Genomic DNA, 20,384 nt, shown 5'->3' with positions numbered 1-20,384 from the left:
ATGTGTTTAGGTTCATGTTTCGTTTTTTTTTTTTTTTTTTTTCTTCCTTTGATCTTTTGTTTGACTTCCTCGGTTAAAATTGACTTGTAATCCTTATTGGAGGCTATGCACATTTGCACATGTATTGTTCCAGGGATAACAAAAGTATCATTTCCTTACCATATTTTATTGGCAATATTTGCATATATACTCCCCTGTAACAAAATATATTATCTGGGGTTATTCAATCTCCATTCAAATGTTTGAGTTATATGAACTTTTCTCTTGATTTTTTCTTAAGAACATTTGAAAAGGATAAGTTCAAGGTTGCAGTTATTGTTCTTGTTTCATGCGTCTTTTAATATTTTGCTATTATTTTATGACTAATATACTCAGTATACAAACATCATTCGAACCATTCTCAGTTAAATGAAAAATTTTATTAAAAAATACTTCAAAAAAAAAAAAGAAAAAGTGCATATATAAAAAGTTTTTAATTTTTCATATACGCAAAAAAAACATTTCCAATCATTTCGATGAAATATTTAATATATTTAATTAAATCGATATACGATCTATATGTAAAGTTAGCTATGTTAGGTCGGAAAATTGTAGACTGTAGTAGTTCTTGCAGAAAAAACACAACTCAAAAGAATTTTTTTACAGACCTAAGATAATAAGGTGGTAGGTACATAACGAGGTAACGAAAAATTGCTCACCGATTCCACAGCTTCCCTACAAGAACTTTTTCTTTCTTACCGAACGAAGGATGGATTCAGGATAAAACGATGTGAATGGATTGCAAACACAAATCCTTTAGTTCTATTGCGACTATGACTGCGAGCTCAGCGAGCTAAGAGGTGTTGAACACGTGTTTCCTCGGAGGCGACTTGTTATAGTCTTAGGTATTAGCTTTTTCATATCATCACGTTGTTCCTTTGCTGCAGTCTTATCTTGTTCCAAACTTGTGCGAGTTCGGTTTCTGTTTAAGGGAATGCTGTGGAAACAACTGTTTGAACGTCAGCTTAAGCTCGTTCCGTAAATCCGAAAAATGGTATCTTTATTTTGGCCTTTCATGTAAAGCAGTGTAAACGCCTATTTGCTTAATAGACGCAATTGTTATAACAGAACAAGTAAGATAATAATAATCAAACTTCGCCAACTTTTTTTATACTCACCACCGTTATTCTAAAAAAAGAAAAGAGTAAAAAAATGTAAAAGAACTAAATTTTTGTACTCTCGAATGGATGCGGCCGTTTTTTTTTTTTGCTTCCAGAATAAAAGTGAAAATTAACACGCGAAAAAATGCGGAAAGCAAAGGTGTCCACAATTTTTATTGCGTAAGCAGGTGACTCTTAGAGGCGTATCCTTTGAGCAATTTCCAAATACTTTTGCAAATTTTTAGGCGATTGGGAGAATGCTTATCGCTGATACTACCCAGTTGGGCGGACGGACAGACGGACATGCTTATATGCATTCCAAATTTGAAAGCTCACTTCGTTTGAAGCTCACTTCTGCGTATTATAAAGTTGTGAAAAAAATGTAAGTTGTTATATGTTGTAATTCCGTAGACGTGATCACTTTTCGCCATTTCTGTCCGGGTACTACAGCATGGCTCTTACAAATTTTCGTAGATTTATCTACTATAGTTTTTGAGTAATGAGCAAACAATAAATTTTTTATTTCTTTCAAAAACACGGTGGTGTAGGGGTGTCCGTGCACAGATTTGTCCCCCATGCATACCAGAACTTCCAACGTTTCTGACAAGGTTTCAACCGATAGCTGCTTTTTTGCGACTAGGCGAATTTTCACAACAGACATTACACAGACGAACTGACGGACAGAGGGACATATCGACTCAGAATTCAATGCTGAGCAAGAATATATACACTTTATGGCGTATCTGAAGCTACCTTGTATGCGTTCTAAACGTTTTGACAAACTAAATATACCCCTCATTCTTCGGGGTATAACAAGCCTAGGCTTTTATTTACACAAAACGTATGTTTCTTCCTTCTTTAAGCTGACCAGAAATTGTATAAATGAAACAAATTTCTTGTTGTATAATAATCAAATATTTCTAAAACTTTGGAACATATTTACATATTTAGCTTAGTTCTCATATTCTTCAAAAACCTCCAAATTAAGACAGGAAGACCAAAAACGATCCATAGTTTGATACAAATGAGGCAAAAAACTACCTATGGAATGATTTTCGTCGGTATAAGTCTGAAAATATAAGGCTTATGTACCATCTCCTTTGTCGTTTTCTATTCACATTAATCACTTACCATTTCATCAAAAATTATTTGATGCTGCTGTAAAACTTTGGCCAACATTAAGCTATTCTGATAATGAACGTTATCATCCGCAGAGCCATGTATCAATAAAAAGTCATGATGGCGGAAATTTTCAACATTATCAAAAACATCGGTTTCCATGTATTTTCGAAGATTATCTTCGGGTGTCGGCAAACCCATATAACGTTCGGTATAAATGCTGTCTAAAAAATTGTCTGAAATTAAAAATCCTTTCATATTGATTATATCTTAACGCGTTTCTACCGTAGTATAGCCAAGAAGTAACAGGGGCCACAGAAACGCCACACTTGTAAACCCCGTGCGTGTCATTGCCCAAAGTTCGCGCAGTTAAATAACCTCCGTAACTCCAGCCCCAAATGCCGGTGTTCTCAGCGTCTACGTAAGGCAATTCTTGCTGCAGATATTTGGTTACGTATATCTGATCAGCTACTTCAAATTCACCTAAATGATTGTTGATCGAATGTAACAATGCTTTTCCTTTATTTCCGGTGCCTCGACCATCTATTTGGGCGTATATTACTTGACGTTTTGTCGTGAGGTAAGCCTCAAAACCTACGGTAAAACTATTCGTCACTCTTACCGAATTAGGCCCCCCATAGACCCATACAATAAGAGGATATTTCTTTTTCTCATCCAAATTAGGGGGCAAACTTAATCTAGCTATTCCCCGGGAACCATCAGCCAAAGTTACATTCATATATTTTATCGTCGGTCTAAGTTTTGTGCTTAATTTTTCACGAAATTCTGTATTTAATTCCCAATCAGCGGCCACATTTTTAGTTTCGGTTCGTACAATTTTGCTATAACTAGGATTTGGACCGGCACAAGTCGCCATAAAATAAGTGAAATTTTTGCTAAACGAAGCCGTAGCAGAACGGCATAAATCACCTTCACTGTCACGTAAAGAACAAGTCAAACAATCCTCATTACTAAATACGTGATATATAGAAGGATCGTACGGCATTGTAGCCTGGTAATATCTAAAAATAAAATTAAATTAATTAAAATGAAATAATTCCGGACGTCGTTCAAGGCCGACCAGCAAATACCCTACACCATGTCGCCTAACTCGATCGATTTTCGTCGTAAAATATCAAAATGCGTACCGCGGTGCCATCTAAATTTTGATGAGAGTACGAAAGGTGCCTAAAACCTGACCTGAAATTATCCATGTTTGATAATGTGCATTTTTTTGCCAAAGAGGGCCCGAAAATGGGCTTACATCGTCCAAACTTGCCACAACAAATTTATAAATCAAATCGCTCTTAAGGACCAGTTTCTATCACAAAATACTAAAAAATAAACTTTTTCGTCACAAAAAGTCGAATTTTTTTTAAGAATATTTCCAGGGGAAAGGATTCAAAGGATGGTCTCCAGTGATTCAAATTTTTTACGTTTGTTTTCTCCACATCGTTTCCAAGGCATATTAACAAATGCGATTTCAGTTTTCATATGAAGACTTTTCGTGAATGGGAAGCTCTGTGAGGATCCATCCTTTTCCGGTAGTTTTGGACAGTTTGGTCAAAAACATCACAGTATCATCATTACGTTAAAAGTTCATTTCTTGAAAAGTTCCCCCTGCAGTGTGAACGAGACATGGAAGGACATCAGACAGACAGTCGCACCCAAAGACAGAAAATAGATATAATTCTGTATCGATCGGTACAATAAATGCTGGATCTGTCCCAAGTTCTTTATAGTGTTACTTCTGCACAAACTTAATACATCGTGTAGGGTATAAAAATGCCAATTAAAAACCTAGTTTACAATTTATCTTTATCCTCATCGTAGCCGTAGATATTCAATACGGTAAAGTTTCCGCGACTGGTCCATAAATTATCACCATTTTGTAAATTCAGATTCCAAACTTGATACCAATTATCAATCCAATTGGAAAATAAACATCTTTCACCACTTTTTAAACAAAGCAGGTTGGTCATAGAAATCCAGCCAGCGGGCTCACTTAAACGCTTTACCTGCGTTCAACGTTTAAACTGTGAGTTCTTTGCATTTTAATCGCACCCAAACTAACGTACCTCTTTGCAAACACCCTCTGCGCTACAAGCCTGAATAGAAGCAATATTTTGCCGACGATTTAACCAAGTGACTATAAATTTGTCATTATTCGTCCACTTTACATTCTGCAATATATGATCTTTGCCTACAACATCAGTAGGTGCTGTAATTAGCACCATCGAAGGTGCTAAAGAGCTTATATCAAATAATCGTACCGCTACTAAAGGATTATTTGTACCCGATTTTGGATACTTAAGATCTACCTCTGTAGGATATTGATCTTCGGGATCGTTGGCTTCTCCATAAATGAAATATTTATATGTTTCAACATCGGTATCGTTGAACCAACCTACTAACAATTTGGAACCATCCGGAGACCACCATAACGCGTTACTGTTACTTAATACTTCCTCTTCGTACACCCAATCAGGAATACCATTGTAAATTACTCCATTTTTACCATCGCTGGTAAGAGGTATTTCCTCTCCGGTACCAACTCGATGAACGAAAACATTGTTATTGTAAACATAAGCCAAATGATCATCGTTATGAGGATGCCATATGCAGTATTGTAATTTTTTACCGTTATGCATCTCAGTTGAAAGGCTGAAAAGGTGAGAAGATGATTTACATAACCACTAACGCCGAAATATACAATTGTATATATACCCCGTATTAAGATCATAAATATCGTATCTGGCTACAGATGAATGACGAAAAATATGTTCCACATTAAAGCGTATTAAAAGTCTTGTACCACTGGGCGACAAAATAGCTGAACTGCCTTTACCATATTTCTCCTAAAACGACATAGAAAGCTCGAATTCGGAAAACCGATCTCAAGATAGAAGTGATCACTTTTTAATACAAACCAAAATCTTGGATGGTACAAATATTTCATCCGTTCCGGCAACGACATCATATATGTGCAAAGATCTGTCGGAAGCGCCGTAATAAAATTCCTTATCTGAAAAATAGTGATGGCATCAAATCAAATGCAATCGAAAAGACAAGTAAAAATGGAAAAGGACGAGCATTAATTACCTTAAATCACATCGCCTTATGCAATGCTTTACCAATTTTTATGATAAAAGACCGAAAAGTATACTTTCTTCCTATCTAAAAACATATTTTCATGCTTGCTCTCATAATTCTGAAATGCGAGACGTGAGCCTACTTATTCTACATGCGGCACAATTAATATCTATGTAAAATTACTCGCACACACACAAATTTTTGCCATGAAGTGATGAAAATCATGTCTTTTTGTCTTGCCTTACTTTTCGTAAAAATGATTATATGTGAAGGAGATTTAAAGATTGCTCCTTCCGAGCCAAATTTTTCACATCACTTTTTCTCGAGATGTTTCGAAATTCGGATTTTTTGTTTCTTTCATATAACACCTAATTTTGGAAAAGAAGAGTGATCACAAAGGAGGTACAGTCCAGTTCATTCTCATTAGGCTTCATGCTTGGGCCAAGAAAGTATACGAAACGTCATGTAACATTTCAAAATTTGCTTCCCGAACAGAGAAATACGTAGACAGAGATCGTTGTTGACAGGCAGACAGACAAGCTCAAATTGATTTCATCGATACAATAGTTAACAAACACTATACCACTGTGTGTGTATAGCTAGTGTAAAAATCCGGATAATATAAATAAAATGCCGAAGAAATTTGTATTAGGCAACCGCAAGTAAATAAGTAAATAAGAAAAACAAAAGAACAACTCATCAACAACGTGACAAACATGCTACGAGCAAGTTACGAAATAAGATCCATCGACCATTTAGTGGCAAATGTTTTCATTATGTCGTCATGACGTAACGTGAATAACTAATCTGATCTTCACTCCACCACTTCATAAAATAATTATACAAAGAAACAATTATACAGAAACAAAAAATTATGCAAAGAAAAAGTGAAACTGCATAGCAAAGTATAATTGTTTATTAAACAGAGTAAGCGAACAATTGCAAATAGATAGACAATTATTGTCCTCACTAAAATTACGCACTTTGTGCAATCGAATGAAAAGAATACTTTAAGAGCACACTACCCAAAAAGTAACGGGAATTTGTTAACTGATATGCTAACAAATTTATGTTGCCACCTTTAAAAGCAAGTAGACCGCATCGTTTGCATGATACCTAGAGATATATTGAGAAACTGCCTTCACCTGCTTCAGCCCATTAAAGGAGACAGCTAAATAGTTGACATTTAGTTCTTTATATTTCAAATCTCTCTGCTGTTAATTTTTCGGTTTTTAATTAACGCCAATAACCTTATTCGAAAATTCGAAAATCGAAAAAAGTCAGACGAAATCTAATCGATTGCATATATTATTTTCTGATTTTATAGTAGAGATCGAGCGATTTTAAATACCATTCGTCGTTCCGCGAAGAAACGTTTCAACAAAATGTCTCAAAAATTGCGATCTGTAGCTTGACTACAAAAATATATAGACCGACAGCAGACGGACGGACAAAGTTCGAGGATTGACCTTCTAAGCCCTTCTGAATGTTATATACTCCGACGCGGACTTAAAAACTTTTAAATTCTTTTAACAGATGTTTTCTTCATGTTTTGGTTTTAAAGGTATTCGTAACAAGTGAGTCAGTACGACTCACACCGATATAAACCTCGAGCTCTAATAATGGATTGGAAAGTGGACATGTTATGTTCATTTTAAGTAAAACGTGAGACTGAAAAAGGTTGCAATAATTGAATATAGCAAAATGGTAAACGAAAGGACATTTTTAAGGACAATATTAGAATGACGCCTCTCGGTATGCAATAGCAAAAACACTTGATCATATATAAAAATTAGTAATAGCTCAGTTTTTCGAAGAACGCCGATTGGCTTTAGTTTATTTATATGAGATATAAGGTAACACATATGAAAGAAGAAGAGGATTCAGCAAACAGGTTTGGCGAGGCCGACTGTTAGATGCCCTACACTAATTCACTCGTTTTGGTAATAATACACCAAATTTGCACATTATTTGTATGCAAAGATATACTTTTCATGAAAGCCATATTGGAGAAATAAAAAATAGACCCACTTGGCCCAAATTCGTTAAAGTACCCATTTATATCAATTTACTATTCTGAATTAATTTTCTCCATGAAATATTAAAAATTGTATTTTTCTACTATGTAAAGGTTCAGTTCAGTTTTCGTAGGAGCGGTTATATGAGAGAGGGTTGAAAAACTTGCTCCAGCCGAACCAAATTTTTCATACCAATTTAGAATGTCCAAACACTACTACGAAGCGAATATTGTCAAAATATTTTGAAAATTACAATTTTGGCGGAAAAGTGGACCGATCCGAACCATTTTCAATAGTACCCTTCGATCAAACTATGTCAGTGTGTCAACTTTAACCAAAGCCACTTAAAAATTTGCGAATTTTAGGTTGAACACAAAAGTACATGGACAGCCATTAGGCGGACAGATGGATAGACAGGCTTATCTTAAGCCGTTCAGCGTATTACATACGTCCATACAAATTTCATAAACCGTGCGCCACAAGTTGCGTAGGGTACGATGAGTTTCATCTTATTAATTTTGTTAATAGCTTTCAGGCAGATTTCGTCTTCAAATGATCCAAAAAAATATATATATATATAAATAAATCGGTAAAATAATAACACGGTATTACTCGCTCTCGTATGAAGTGGTAGCAAAAATTTAAAGAAAAAATAAATTTTCATTAAATCATTTTATGGATTTGCAAAGATGTTCTTGAGTTGTTACAGGCTCCATCAAACTCGTTAAATTTGACTTTCTTTCTCCGATCTTCGTCCATATGTCCATATCTGTTCAAACGTTTAGTAAATGAATGTAAAAAAATCGCTAGCGAAAACGTATTAAGGCTAAGACTATTGAGGCTACCAATCCATGACAAACACATTATACATACTATAAAGTAGAACTTTATATACCTTTTTATTTTGTTTAGTTTTCTATAACTTATATAAAATTTACAATACATGATCTTATGATCGTTATACCTTATCACACTTATCCATGTTAAGCCGTAGACTATTTGACATATATTTATAACGTACGCTAAATAAAATCACACGGTCTTTAGCAAAAAAAAAAAAAAAAAAAAAAAAAAAAAAAAAAAAAAAAAAAAAAAATATAAAAAAAATAAATAATAATAATAAATTCTCAAAAATCCTACCAACAAATAAGTGATAGAAATAGCAATGATAAGATTTGAAAAAAATGAAAATGATTGTCATTTCCTACGGAAATTCTGAATAGCGATGTAAAGCGTAATTATGCGACTCACCGGATATCCAAGTACCATTAAAAGATCGTATTTTCGATGTAGCAAATATGGCTTCATTTAAATCCCAAGGTTTCTTGTCCTCACCATTACCTGAGTCAGCCGATAATGTTTGTAACGGTCCACATTTAACAATCACCACCTGACCCCATAGAGTACAGCATAGTAATAAAGCTATTAACAAATGCATTTAATTATTTAAAGGGAAAAATTTGCATTAACGAATTGGTTAGAAGAATCGAAACCGGACGTAATTTGGTTAAGTTATTAAATAAGCTGAAGAAACAACAATGACTATTACGAATAAAATTCTTTCGTTTCGACGAACTTAACCGCAACACGTTCACACAGCAAATAAACGCTATTAAGAAATAAAGAGTTCGAACAAAGTTACAATTTTGATAACTGAGAATTACTGTAACGTGACAATACAACGCTCAATTTCTCGCTCGCCTATTTATTATACCTAGCATCGAAAAATGAAAGGTATATTCATTTTATCGAAACGATTGCAACGCCCAGAAGACTTCACAAGGTGTGTATATCCTTGATCAGCATCAAATTTTAAATCAATTTAATTATGTCCGTCTGACCGTCTGTTCGGTTATCCGTCTGGCCGTCTGTCCTGTTGTCCTTCCCGCAAAAATGAAGCTTTCGACTTCAAATTTGATATAAACATTGGGAGTTCTTGCGCGCAGGTTGATGATGAAAATGGCCCCAATCAGTGGAATAACACGCCTGACGTATTGCGCAAAGTAAAGCTATATCTGGTTTTCAGAAAGAATAAAAAACTCTTTTTTTTGTTCCTTACTCACCAACCACGGCAGATAAATGCACAAAAATTTGAAGATATACTCCATGAGCGATGCTATAGTACCCTTAGAAAAATGGAAAAGATTAGCCATGCCTACTCAATTTTATAATGCGTCATAATGTCATTTCTTTTCAAAGCCTTTACGACGGGCAGAAACAAGCTTCAAAAACCTTAGAAAGTATATAAATTCTTCTCGAGTCCCTCCGTCCATCTGTCTCTCTGCGCGACCGTATAGTATCTGTAATAAGCATTCTTCCGTTCGCAAAAATGAAGATATCGCCAATTGCAAGAGAATTTGAATAGAGCCACGCCTGCAACACCCTCACCTTCGTAAGTAATAAAAACTGTGAACACCTTCGCTTTCCGCGTCTTTTGCTTGTACGATATATACATCATATAAATTTCCACTTCTATTCTAAGTATAAAAAATATCAGCCACGCCCTACTAATGTTATAAAGTATGAAAATTTAGTTCTTTTTTTTTTTTTTTTTTGGAATCACGGTGAAGGGTATGAAAGATTCGGTCACGAGCACAATTTTTCTTTTTTGGTTTTTTTTTATTTATTTTACTTAATCTCAGCTTCTATCTCTTGAGTTAACAAAGAGATATGAGATTAGCAATAAATGCAAATATATTTGTAAATGTCTTTCTCCTTCTTAGGTCCGAAAGTTATACACCGTGCATGCGAAATGTGTTATTCCATTTTGATCAATCAGCGCAAGAGCTTATAGCAATATATCGAAAAACAATTTTTTGAACTTGTCATATCCAGGAAAAAAATTATTTTCCAAAAATCTGAATTTATACTGTACGCAAGAGTTCAAATCAAATTGATGTCTTCCTCTTTTACTTTCATAAAACGGATCGTTCCCTTCCAATTGTCGAACTTAATTCGATATATATGTTGTGTGCAGAACTTGCAGATCCTTCGATATTCGATAGGCATTTCCAAGTTTTTGCAAGCAAGAAGACAACTTTAGTACATAATCTATGTCACCATGAAAAGAGAGAATAAACCTCTGGCAAATGAATACAAGATTACCCTAAAGAGAACCGCAAGTTTCTCACTTGCCTGAATTGTTATCAGATATTTATGTGGGCACGCGACGTTGTTTCAAATAATTTCCAACTTCTCTTATCAAATGGCTGTCTTTTTCTAATATTGAATCGCTATGCCAGCAACAATAACAATAATTTTCGTTTTTACAACATTCGAAAAACATCACATTGTTCAGTGGTTCATTAAGCGTGTACATACATATTTACATGTTTACAAACCATGTATATAAATAAAAGGTTCAAAATTCTTCAAATCTCTCTATGCACAAATTGAAAAAGAATGTTTTAAAATATTTATTTCATTATATTAATTGTATAAACCAATCAAATTAAAATACGTTTAAGAAAACTTTTTAAGAGAAAAAAATGTTTTCACTTAAAGAAAACTTTCATTGTTCCGTTTAAACATATACAACAATAAAATTATACTCGATTGAAATGATTATTTTATATTCACCATTGTTCTGCCTATATATATATATATATATATATATATATATATATATATATATATATACTTATATACATATATACATATATACATATATACATATATACATATATATATACATACTTATGCATATGAGAATATAGATCGATAGTATAGGGATACATGAAAGTATATTTCTAAAATTATGTTGAATTAATTTGCAGGTCGTAAGTAACTCCGCCAACTAAAATTCGTATTGATATGCGTCTTGAGGGCCGGGCTCTTCAATCAATTTCTTTGATTTTCGAAATTTATAAAAAATATATCGAAATTAATAATTGCCTTTAGACAAGAGTTTGATACCTTCTCTATAAAACAGGATGTAAAATCGCAGAGTATTATGTACATTGTGGAGGAATAAGTTGCCAACGCAAAAATTTATTTATACATTATAAGTTATGACATGTTTTTATTTATTGGTGAGAAGGGACTCCTTATACCCCTTGCTTAACAGAACATTCGGGCTGCTTTAGTAAATTTTTGTATACAGTTTTGGGCCAATTTTTCTAGTGGTTAGAATCTAAGCTGCAGGTGGTAACAATCGCTCTTGTCTATGTGACCAAATTCTCTTGGCCATCAAGTGAGTATAGATATGCAGAGTTTATGCCTCCCTATCTTAGCTTTTACGACAATGACCAACAACAACGAAGAAAAGCCAAAAAGACAGAAAAACGCAAGGATTAGTTTTTCTAACCGTAAGTTGGTCAAGTTGATAAAGAATGTATACATCCTGTAGAGTCTTTAACTTATAGATCCGCGTGTTACAAATAAATGGTGCATATACCGTCAAAACTTATTTAAACATTTAATAAATTATTTCTAACACAATTTTTGGTGAAAAAAAATTTTTTTTTCAAATACAAACAATGGTTAGTTGAAAATGTTTTCTAACGATGTAAGAAGAAAATTTGACAACCGTTATTCCAAAACAAGCTAGACGTTGAAGAAATTTTAAAAATATATTTTTGGAAACTGCTTTTACATATGGATAGCAAAAAAAAAAAAAAACGCTTTTCTTTTTTTTTGAAAATTCATTTTAAATACTTTTTATAATATTAATTGTAAGTTTTTTTTGTTGTTGTCATTACATAGATTATATTTAATTTTTTTCTTATCTGACGTCATATGCGAAATAATTACTTAATTATTAAGTTGTTCTACAAGTATGTTAATCCTGTCAATTAAAAACCAATCAACACAGGAATAAGTCAAATTTAATAAAGTTAAAAAATAAAATGGCCGAATAGACAAAATTGGAATAATCTGCTTAAGCTTACTAAAAAAACAATACTCGCTTTACGACCAGTCCTGAATACACGTCACCTTTTGTTAATTCATTGCATGATGCAAAACTGATCGCGAAAGTTTTAACTGCGAGCTATTGAAAGATTTTAGTACCTAAATTCTACACCGAGACGTACTACTACAGGTTGTAACTTCATCAGTATGTTAAAAAAAGAGCAAACTTTGTGGTGTGTATAGATGCAAATAACATGGATATCAAATTTCGTGTATCGTGTTAATGTAAGAATACATGGGTCAAAAATTTCTTCTTTTTTTTTTTGTTGTGAAAAAGGACGCAAAGATTGACAAATATAATTAACTCACAATATCATACTGATCAGAAATTTTGCAGTGCGAGTGTGTCGGCGTTACAAACGGAATGACATCACTTCCAATATTAGTGTAAGATTTCCATTGAAAAATACAAATCTTCGGAAATCTTTAGTAGGATAAGTGGAACGAGTTGAAGAGAATTCTGGTCTCATGAATCTTGCTTGTCATAAAATCAAAATATTTATCTTACTTTCTATTTAAAAAATGTGTAACTTTAATCCTCTCTCAGGAATAACTCTCCGCTTCTTCGTCTTTTCTTTTTCTTCTGTTCTAGTTTTCTATTTTGATATTGAAAGAGCCAGAGGTTGTATTATTAGCAGTTTCCAGCTTTTGCAATATTTGCTGTTGCAAATCTAAATATTTTGGAAAGAAATCCTCCATCAAATTTACTTTCCGTTGCTCCAATTGCAATCGTTTACGTGATATTTCGCATTGTTCCATTAAAATGGCATTTTTTTTGCGCACTTCATCCATGTAAAGTGATTCCAGGCTATCATTTGATAGAGCTGGTCCGTTATGATGCACGGTGCGATTACGTTTACGCGGCTGTGTGGCAATAGTAGCAATGGCAGCACTGTTAACAACAGTGGAACGTGGTGGCTGCATAATATGATTAGTAATGTGATTGTGGCTACCTGTGGTAGTAATACTGGCCTCAATTAATGAGTGATTATGATTATGAACGGTTGGTGTAGTTGAAGCTGCTGTTATTGTTGAACTGGGGGCAGGTATATTTAAACCATTATTTGTTGTCAAATTGTTATACACTTGGGGTGGTATTGCTCCTTGATTTTCTTGTAGTTGGTTAAGATATTGCTGCTGAAATTGTTGTTGCTGTTGTTGCTCCGCAGCTGTTTGCAACTGATGAAACTGCGCTTCCGTTTGTTCTTCCTGTTGTGGTTGCTGCTGGCTGTTCGTTTCTTGATTATGAAACGTTACACTATTATAGCTGTTTGTATTGTATTCATTACTGAGTTCTTCTCTCCTTAAATCCTCTTCAAATTCTGCTTTGATATCAATTTGATCGCTAAACAATTCTGCGCTGTAAGTAGCTTGAAGGGTCTGAGAATCATTGTTAAATAAACCCATTGACAGATTATTTTCATTAAGAGAAATCTATGTGGAAAGAATTTAAAAAATTTGTAAAAATAAAAGCAGTTGTTAAATGTTCTTTACATAATACACACATTACTCATGTTAATGTCTTCACCAGCATTTTGATCGCTATTTAGCGTAACGTTTAGAGTCTGCTCTTGAACAGAATTCGATGTTATACTGGTTGGCGAGGTGGAACGTGTATTTGAATTTAGCAACTCTGTAGGCGACATGTCACGATTATTTTCTAACGCCTCCGGTGGTACTGGTTCATCGTCTTTGGAGCGATATTGATTTTTTAAAATTTTCTCCACAATATCATATTTCTTCCAACGTATAGTGTTTTTATCCATTTCTAACTGCTTTTTCACTTGCCTATAGATGAAGAAGTGTAATCCAAGGCTAACTATATACTACTACTCAGTACTCACCGAAATTTGGCTCTTGTTTGATTTACTTTGCATTGTATCTCTTCCAATTTAACATCAATATTGAAACGGTCTTTAAGCTCTTCAGCCCATTGAGCAAAATATATGGTATTCTTGCCATGCTTGGTTAAGCGCCAATTTTCGCGACCCCATATTTCAAAGAAACGTTCTTCTTCTTTGGGCGTCCAATATCGTCTTTGTTTAATTTTAGGATCATGATCGTGAACCGCTTCAACTTCAGGATGAGTTTGATTCAACGCTATATCATCATATTCTTTCACTTGTTCCACAGCCGTACTTATTGCAGGCGTTACTTCCGCTTCAAGGGCAGCATTGGCAGTTTCTTTTTCTTCACTGTTGCCGTCCATTTTGGTAAAACTTGAAACTTTTTAAATATTTATTAAAATAAAAACTTTTCCAATTAATTTTTGTACCAAAAGAAATCTCACGACACGGCGAAAAATACTTTTCTACTTGCTCTCGTTTGCCTGTTCTTCTTCTTTATATTTACAATGCAATATGCAGTGTTGCCAAAGCGTTTACACTCAACACATTAAGTTTCGTATACAAAAAATATGAACATATTTAAATTAATGACAATAAATCGTTTAACTCAAGAGCAAAAGCGATTAATTAATCCAATACTTTCAGGATACACTTGAAATAATTGCAAATTTTTTTTAACCGTAATTTCTGCTGTATTAAAAACGATTGAAATATACATCTTATTGAACAAAAATCGCTTAAATGGCTTCATCGATAATTACGATGCCCCTCTTGTACATGAAAAATACGAAGTATTGTATTTATTGGCTACTGTGTACATTTATAAGTAAGCCTAAGGCTTAGTGGTATAATAATGGCTAATTCAATATTAGCAAGAATAAACAACTTGGTTTTTTAGTTGTTCATCCCAAAACACTTTTTCCTCATAATGTTATTTTATATTTGGTGAAATGATAACACATCAATTTCACACATACTTTTTGTTTTGATTGCATTATTCTCTTTTCTAATTTGTTCCTATTGTTTGAATTGTCATATATGAAATTCGATATTTCAATGTTTTCAACCTGTTTGCATGGGTACACGATCTCGGACTCAATCGGACAGGGATTGTGGATACAAACCAAATTGAATAACAGAAGAAAATGAAACCAATTAAAGTTATCAAACTTCGGCTTTTGTAGCTCTAGCAATAGTAGAAATTTATACATAATGTTTTTTTAACATAGAGATTTTGTTATAAATAGAGATTAGTGGATGCAAACAATTGAAATGAAGAAAGTTTGGACGAAGTAGTGGTAGTAATATTAAGTGGCTACTTTAGTTCGATAACAAAGACGCGTTATTATAGATTTTTGCTCCTAATGGCAACATCTTGAGAACTTGTCGTCATTCAAAATCTAAAACTTTCTGCAATCGTTTAAAGCGAAATTCGCAAATTTTGTACTTTTCCCCTACGCTGCAGCTCCCAGATTATTTTATTTATTATTTTTAAATTCTCCTCACTTGTACCCTATGACCGTGTAACATTTGCGAAGGTTCTTTGCGTGTTAACAATTCTGTCTCAATTAATGAAATACATCTCTGTGTCGTGGATTATTCGTACACCTTTTGACATTTTTACATTTTTGGAAAATCCGAGAAGTTCGGGTTAAAAAGTAAAATATGGATTCAACAGAAATCAGTGAAATGCAGGAAGCGGCGTCAACTTATGCAACACTACCAGATATTTCAACACCATCCCAAGAAGTCGCAATAGCCTCAAAAGATCGTCAGAAGGAGGAGGAAAAGGTACCCAAATCAATGAAACAGCGTTATTGGCATTCTTGGGAGGAATTACGTCTAGTGGAATTGTGGCGACGCTACAAAGACGAAGTAACCGATGTTCACAAATGCCTGCCCGTTTATCGCAAAATTGTAGGTGGTATGAAAAGTTTCGGTTTCCTAGTCAACACTCAAGATTGCCGTCGCAAAATCAATACTTTAACTAACAGGTATGAAATTTGCGTCTATTCTATTCGTGTAAAAAGTTTGAGTTCGATTCAGTTTTTCGTAATGATATATTATCCATATATTATCTATACAATCTATATTATTAAAAGATTTCATTTCTCTTCTCTTTCAACAGATATATGTAAGTAGAAAAGACAATATTTGGTTTTTTTTATGTAAACGGGAAGATTTTTTGCTTTTTCTATAAAATGCATAAAGGGCAGAAAAAAGGCATATGGATATATCTGGTAACAAATCAGTTTGGCGTCTATATCCACTAATAAACTGTATTATAGACACGAAGACCAAGTGGGAAGTAGATGATCCTTGGCACGAAAATCGGGTATGTTAAAAATAAAACAACCATGAAGATATTTTAATTTTTTCAATTTTCTTAGATTATTAAAAATCTTTTGGACAGAATAGATCCGCCAACTGAATCCGTATCAGATAGTAGAAGCCAGCCACAACAAATACCCCCTAGGATCCCTCTACAAATGCGTTCCACAAACGCGAATGGTATAGCTTTAGTTTGTTAAAAATGTTTTTTTAAACCTAAAAATTGTTTTTTTTTTCTTTATTATTATTTTTAACTTGCTCAGAAGCCAATGTTTCACCAATAGAAAACAGTGTGCCACCGCACCAACCAGCAGCCCAGTTCCAATTCAGCTGTGATAAGCGTTCACGTATTATACCTATTAATCGTTTAACAGAGGAAAACTTGAAGCAACTTCGTGCTGAAAATAATCGTTTAGCCATGGATCGGGACGAGGACTTGAAACAATTACGCCGCGAGGAGGAACGCTTTCATAAATTCCACATAGAGATACAATATTGGGGTAAGCAGCACGAAGACCTTTTGCAGAAGATACGTAATCGTCAGAACGATGCCACACCAACATTAGAAAAAGGGAAAACTTGAAAAGCATATTTCAAATTTGCTTTATTCTTAATTTCAGTTTCTCATGATTCATTAATTTTAAATTATTATTGTAAATATACTTCGCTAATTTATCAAGCCGACATTGAAAAGATGAGCCCTTCCGTATAATCTTTTTTGGTTCTAGATTAAATGATTTCATAAGATAACAAGGGAATTACACTTTCATACAATCAGTGAAAATTGACTAAATATTTGATAGTGAAAATAAGATACGGCCAATAAATTACACGATAAATGTAATATATATTCTTTTTGATATAAACGCTGATGCAGAAAACGTCATCTTTAGATTAACAAGCGATTTATGCTAAAAAATACAAAAGGTGAAAATTCTTTAAATCGAATATTCGTTATCGCGTACACATGGCCATTACAATTACATCCACCTATCGGTGCATCGAAATTTTACAGCTTAAAGCCCTAAATATGAACATAAGGTAAATGCTGCCAGTAAAACAATTACAATTAATATAATGGCCAACCAAGCAGGAATGGTGTCTGGAATATAACAGAAATAAATAATTATAGGATAGAGAGCAATCAAAAGCGGAAAGTAACTTACGTCGTTGTTGCAAACTATGAATGCAAACTTTATTGTCAACAGATATTGATAGAACAGCAGCTTCCGTATCGCTAGATACTGGCGGACCTTCTTCATTTGTAACAGGTAAAAACTGCAGTCCCGTCACAAACATAGAATGAGCATTGTCGACATGCAGTACGCGCTGTTAAACAAGAAATTGAAGAGAATTACGTTAAAAAGCAATTTGCGGCAGCTGTTTTAAAAAGTTGATGTAAGAGAAGCACATCTCAGGATTTCCGGCTCTACTCACAAGGCTTTTTTGTCTTCCCCGAGATGTAAGTCTACGAATTTCGACTGTGAAACAATTCTATCCTCAACAGCTTACCTGTAAACTAAAAGCGATATACATAGAAACACTGCCAGAAAACATTGTCCCAATTGCTACGAAACGACCATCATCGCGTACTGCCAACGACGAGAGGCTTTCATCGATGCCTACAGCTAGCCGCAATGTTCCTGTGGAACAGTCCCACTGTTGCAGATAACCTCGTTGTTTTCCCACTTTCCCTAAAGGATTCGCTATGCAAAACAATCGATATTGATCTCGTTGCGTCTCAATAGTTCCATAACGACATCGCTTATACAAATACTTGATGCCTTCCGGTGTTTCCCAGTTCAGGTCGTAGTGTCGTTTCGAAGTTTTTATATCCCACACAATGCCCAAGCGATCTTTAGCAATTGTTATAATATATTTTGAATCGGGACTTATATCAATGTCGTCGATTTCTTTCGTGTGAGCACTTAAGCGAAAAAAAACGAAAAGTAAATTAAGTAAGTGTTAGGAGAGACAAAGGAGAGACCTACTTTATATCGCTTATTAACGACATTTTTGGAAATGACCACACCCTTAAATGGCCATCAGTTCCACCGGTCACCATGATATCACCATTAGGACCAATACGTACTACTCGCTGCAATGGTTCTGTAGGCAAAAAATCACTTTGCACCGAATTACCAATTTTAATGTCGAATTTTAATTGTCGCTTCATATTGGAATTTTGATCGGGTGGCACTGTAGGCAGTGGTTGCTTGTCTCCTGTAGCACTTGCAGTATGACCATTCGGCAAGTCTTCCACACTCGATGTGGTATTTCTTCTATTTCTTAATCCATTTTCATGAGCTCGCACGTCGTGATTATCCTTATAAGATTTATAGTCTGAAATAATTGAGACTTCCTCTTTACCATCATCGCTTAGCACTCGCGGATTAACAAAATATATTTGGCAGTGCGATTCTTGCCCAGCACAAAGCAATGCCCGTCTACCTTCGTTACGTACTGCAAAATTCATGACAACATTTGCCCCCGTTTCGTAACGTACAATTTCTTGAGCACAAAAGTGTTGACCATTATGAAATATTTCATATATCTCCTAAAGCGAACATATATTTATATATTTATAAATAGCATAATTTGAACAGACAGCTTACAAAACCATTTGCTACGCCCGTTTTGCTTGATCCACCACCACCAGCCACTAAAACATGACGACTGGTCAACATATCCACGGCATATAAAGGAAAATTGACGCGTGCCAACAGGCCATCACGCGGACGTCGTGTAGTGGACATTTTTAGATTAGTTTATTAATACTTTTCAGCAATTAAATTAGAATGTCTTTAAAAAAAAATGCAATCATTTGTAATTTATTTTCTATCTCTATGTAAATTTGTATTTTGACTACACTTCTTTAATTGGAATATAAATTGTTTTAAAAGTCACAAATCAAAATAATTAGTTGCTTTAAATTTTTCAAAAGTTTTTATTATTTTTTTCTTTCAGAAACTTGTACAAAGAAAATACCACGTATTTGTAATCTTACGTTGCGTTATTCGTTACTAGCATATAACGACTTACTCTTACCCGGACTTAGTTTTCATGCGAACAAAATTTATGTGTGGGTGTGTGCGTGCGTGTAAGGAAAATTTTGCCAAACTTATTAATTTTTTGTGACATCCCTGTTTTTGTGAAAATTGTTTGTTTCTCACATATTTCATTTATTCGCTGACTAGTAGAATAAAGAGATTAAATTTCAATAAAAAATTTTGTTAGGAATTATTAAGAATTTCAGCAAAGAAACATCTCTGTGCTTGAATTATTTTAAGTTTTTCTATTAATTTAGTTCACCCTGTTATATTTTGCGGGAAACGTAGAAATTGAAAATTGATCTTGTGAAAGGCATATAAACTAAAAAAACAAAATGCTAATCCGTTAAACAAGCCGAACGGGTTGAATAAGGTGACTTAATATTTCCTTATGGCTGTTGATTTTTGTATTCTTTAGAAATTTCGTTGAAAAATGCATTGTAAAGTCAAAAATAATTATTTAAACACAGTGGATAAAATGTTTCCCGAAGCTTCTTCTTGCAAATTTGATTGAATATTTTATTGTAGAATTTAACTAATTTTTTTTTTCCAATTTGCTATAATACGAGGGAGCTTGAGTTGAGCTCAGCCGACTCCTCATATTGTGATTAAAATCGAACTAAGAAATTTTTTTTGTCATCTCTCTTTGCTTTTAGATGGTCAGGAAATCTGAGTGTTCACCCAATACCGCATTTGTTATTAAAATATACAATTGCGATTTTTTATGAAAAATCAGCGTCCAAAGATTAAACATACCATTGCGTATCCCCTACTCACGACGCATTTTAATCAACACATTGAAGCAAGCTATAACTTAGATATGCTTCAAAGTATTGTTAACTGTTTGAGACGTTTTTTTTAAAGCATTAAACTTAG

The 20,384-nt window shown here is 34.0% G+C and overlaps 4 protein-coding genes across 5 annotated transcripts; 1 reads left to right on the top strand and 3 right to left on the bottom strand.

Moving 5' to 3' along the window:
• Nucleotides 1–2,035: 2,035 nt before the first annotated feature.
• On the bottom strand, nt 2,036–8,974 carry LOC119633754 (venom dipeptidyl peptidase 4). The gene is made up of 8 exons (XM_038027469.1): nt 8,621–8,974; nt 5,189–5,283; nt 4,986–5,116; nt 4,337–4,922; nt 4,068–4,276; nt 2,544–3,280; nt 2,271–2,482; nt 2,036–2,208 (listed from the first exon to the last, which is right to left on the bottom strand). Exons 1-8 carry the CDS (start codon nt 8,805–8,807, stop codon nt 2,092–2,094), a joined length of 2,274 nt encoding a protein of 757 aa, XP_037883397.1. The 5' UTR covers nt 8,808–8,974; the 3' UTR covers nt 2,036–2,091.
• A 3,076-nt stretch (nt 8,975–12,050) lies between these two features.
• Nucleotides 12,051–14,694, bottom strand: LOC119633295 (probable basic-leucine zipper transcription factor Q). Its single transcript, XM_038026781.1, has 3 exons — nt 14,125–14,694; nt 13,786–14,068; nt 12,051–13,714 (listed from the first exon to the last, which is right to left on the bottom strand). The coding sequence occupies exons 1-3, from the start codon at nt 14,487–14,489 to the stop codon at nt 12,869–12,871; spliced, it is 1,494 nt and encodes a 497-aa protein (XP_037882709.1). The 5' UTR covers nt 14,490–14,694; the 3' UTR covers nt 12,051–12,868.
• Nucleotides 14,695–15,626: 932 nt separating this feature from the next.
• LOC119634064 lies at nt 15,627–17,147 on the top strand. The gene is made up of 5 exons (XM_038027992.1): nt 15,627–16,121; nt 16,256–16,261; nt 16,339–16,462; nt 16,518–16,638; nt 16,722–17,147. Exons 1-5 carry the CDS (start codon nt 15,793–15,795, stop codon nt 17,039–17,041), a joined length of 900 nt encoding a protein of 299 aa, XP_037883920.1. The 5' UTR covers nt 15,627–15,792; the 3' UTR covers nt 17,042–17,147.
• A 165-nt stretch (nt 17,148–17,312) lies between these two features.
• Nucleotides 17,313–19,478, bottom strand: LOC119634063 (prolactin regulatory element-binding protein). Of its 2 annotated transcripts, XM_038027991.1 has the most exons (6): nt 19,074–19,478; nt 18,450–19,015; nt 17,971–18,385; nt 17,625–17,787; nt 17,437–17,560; nt 17,352–17,369 (listed from the first exon to the last, which is right to left on the bottom strand). In XM_038027991.1, the coding sequence occupies exons 1-5, from the start codon at nt 19,212–19,214 to the stop codon at nt 17,475–17,477; spliced, it is 1,371 nt and encodes a 456-aa protein (XP_037883919.1). In that variant the 5' UTR covers nt 19,215–19,478; the 3' UTR covers nt 17,352–17,369; nt 17,437–17,474. The 2 variants fall into 2 exon arrangements, with proteins under 2 accessions (XP_037883918.1, XP_037883919.1); XM_038027990.1 differs by having other exon boundaries at nt 17,313–17,560.
• Between the last annotated feature and the right edge of the window lie 906 nt (nt 19,479–20,384).

The sequence above is a fragment of the Glossina fuscipes genome, unplaced genomic scaffold, assembly GCF_014805625.2.
Source record: "Glossina fuscipes isolate IAEA_lab_2018 unplaced genomic scaffold, Yale_Gfus_2 2, whole genome shotgun sequence".
Lineage (NCBI taxonomy): Eukaryota > Metazoa > Arthropoda > Insecta > Diptera > Glossinidae > Glossina > Glossina fuscipes.
The sequence above is the reverse complement of the archived record's forward strand: the minus strand, read 5'-3'. Positions and strand labels throughout refer to the sequence as shown.

Bases quoted from the DNA above. Each gene is read 5' to 3' on its own strand.
- LOC119633754 (XM_038027469.1), bottom strand. From the start codon at position 8,807: ATGCATTTGTTAATAGCTTTATTACTATGCTGTACTCTATGGGGTCAG. The intron at 3,281-4,067 runs GTAAACTAGGTT...TTTTATTTTTAG, and splicing joins GATGAGGATAAAGATAAATT to ATATTACCAGGCTACAATGC. The intron at 2,483-2,543 runs GTAGAAACGCGT...ACAATTTTTTAG, and splicing joins TACTTCTTGGCTATACTACG to ACAGCATTTATACCGAACGT.
- LOC119633295 (XM_038026781.1), bottom strand. From the start codon at position 14,489: ATGGACGGCAACAGTGAAGAAAAAGAAACTGCCAATGCTGCCCTTGAA. The intron at 14,069-14,124 runs GTGAGTACTGAG...CTTCATCTATAG, and splicing joins CAAACAAGAGCCAAATTTCG to GCAAGTGAAAAAGCAGTTAG. The intron at 13,715-13,785 runs GTGTGTATTATG...CTTTCCACATAG, and splicing joins AAGACATTAACATGAGTAAT to ATTTCTCTTAATGAAAATAA.
- LOC119634064 (XM_038027992.1), top strand. From the start codon at position 15,793: ATGGATTCAACAGAAATCAGTGAAATGCAGGAAGCGGCGTCAACTTAT. The intron at 16,463-16,517 runs GTATGTTAAAAA...CAATTTTCTTAG, and splicing joins ATCCTTGGCACGAAAATCGG to ATTATTAAAAATCTTTTGGA. The intron at 16,639-16,721 runs GTATAGCTTTAG...TAACTTGCTCAG, and splicing joins GCGTTCCACAAACGCGAATG to AAGCCAATGTTTCACCAATA.
- LOC119634063 (XM_038027990.1), bottom strand. From the start codon at position 19,214: ATGTCCACTACACGACGTCCGCGTGATGGCCTGTTGGCACGCGTCAAT. The intron at 17,788-17,970 runs GTAAGCTGTTGA...CTTGTTTAACAG, and splicing joins ATATCGCTTTTAGTTTACAG to CGCGTACTGCATGTCGACAA. The intron at 17,561-17,624 runs GTAAGTTACTTT...GTTATATTCCAG, and splicing joins TCATAGTTTGCAACAACGAC to ACACCATTCCTGCTTGGTTG.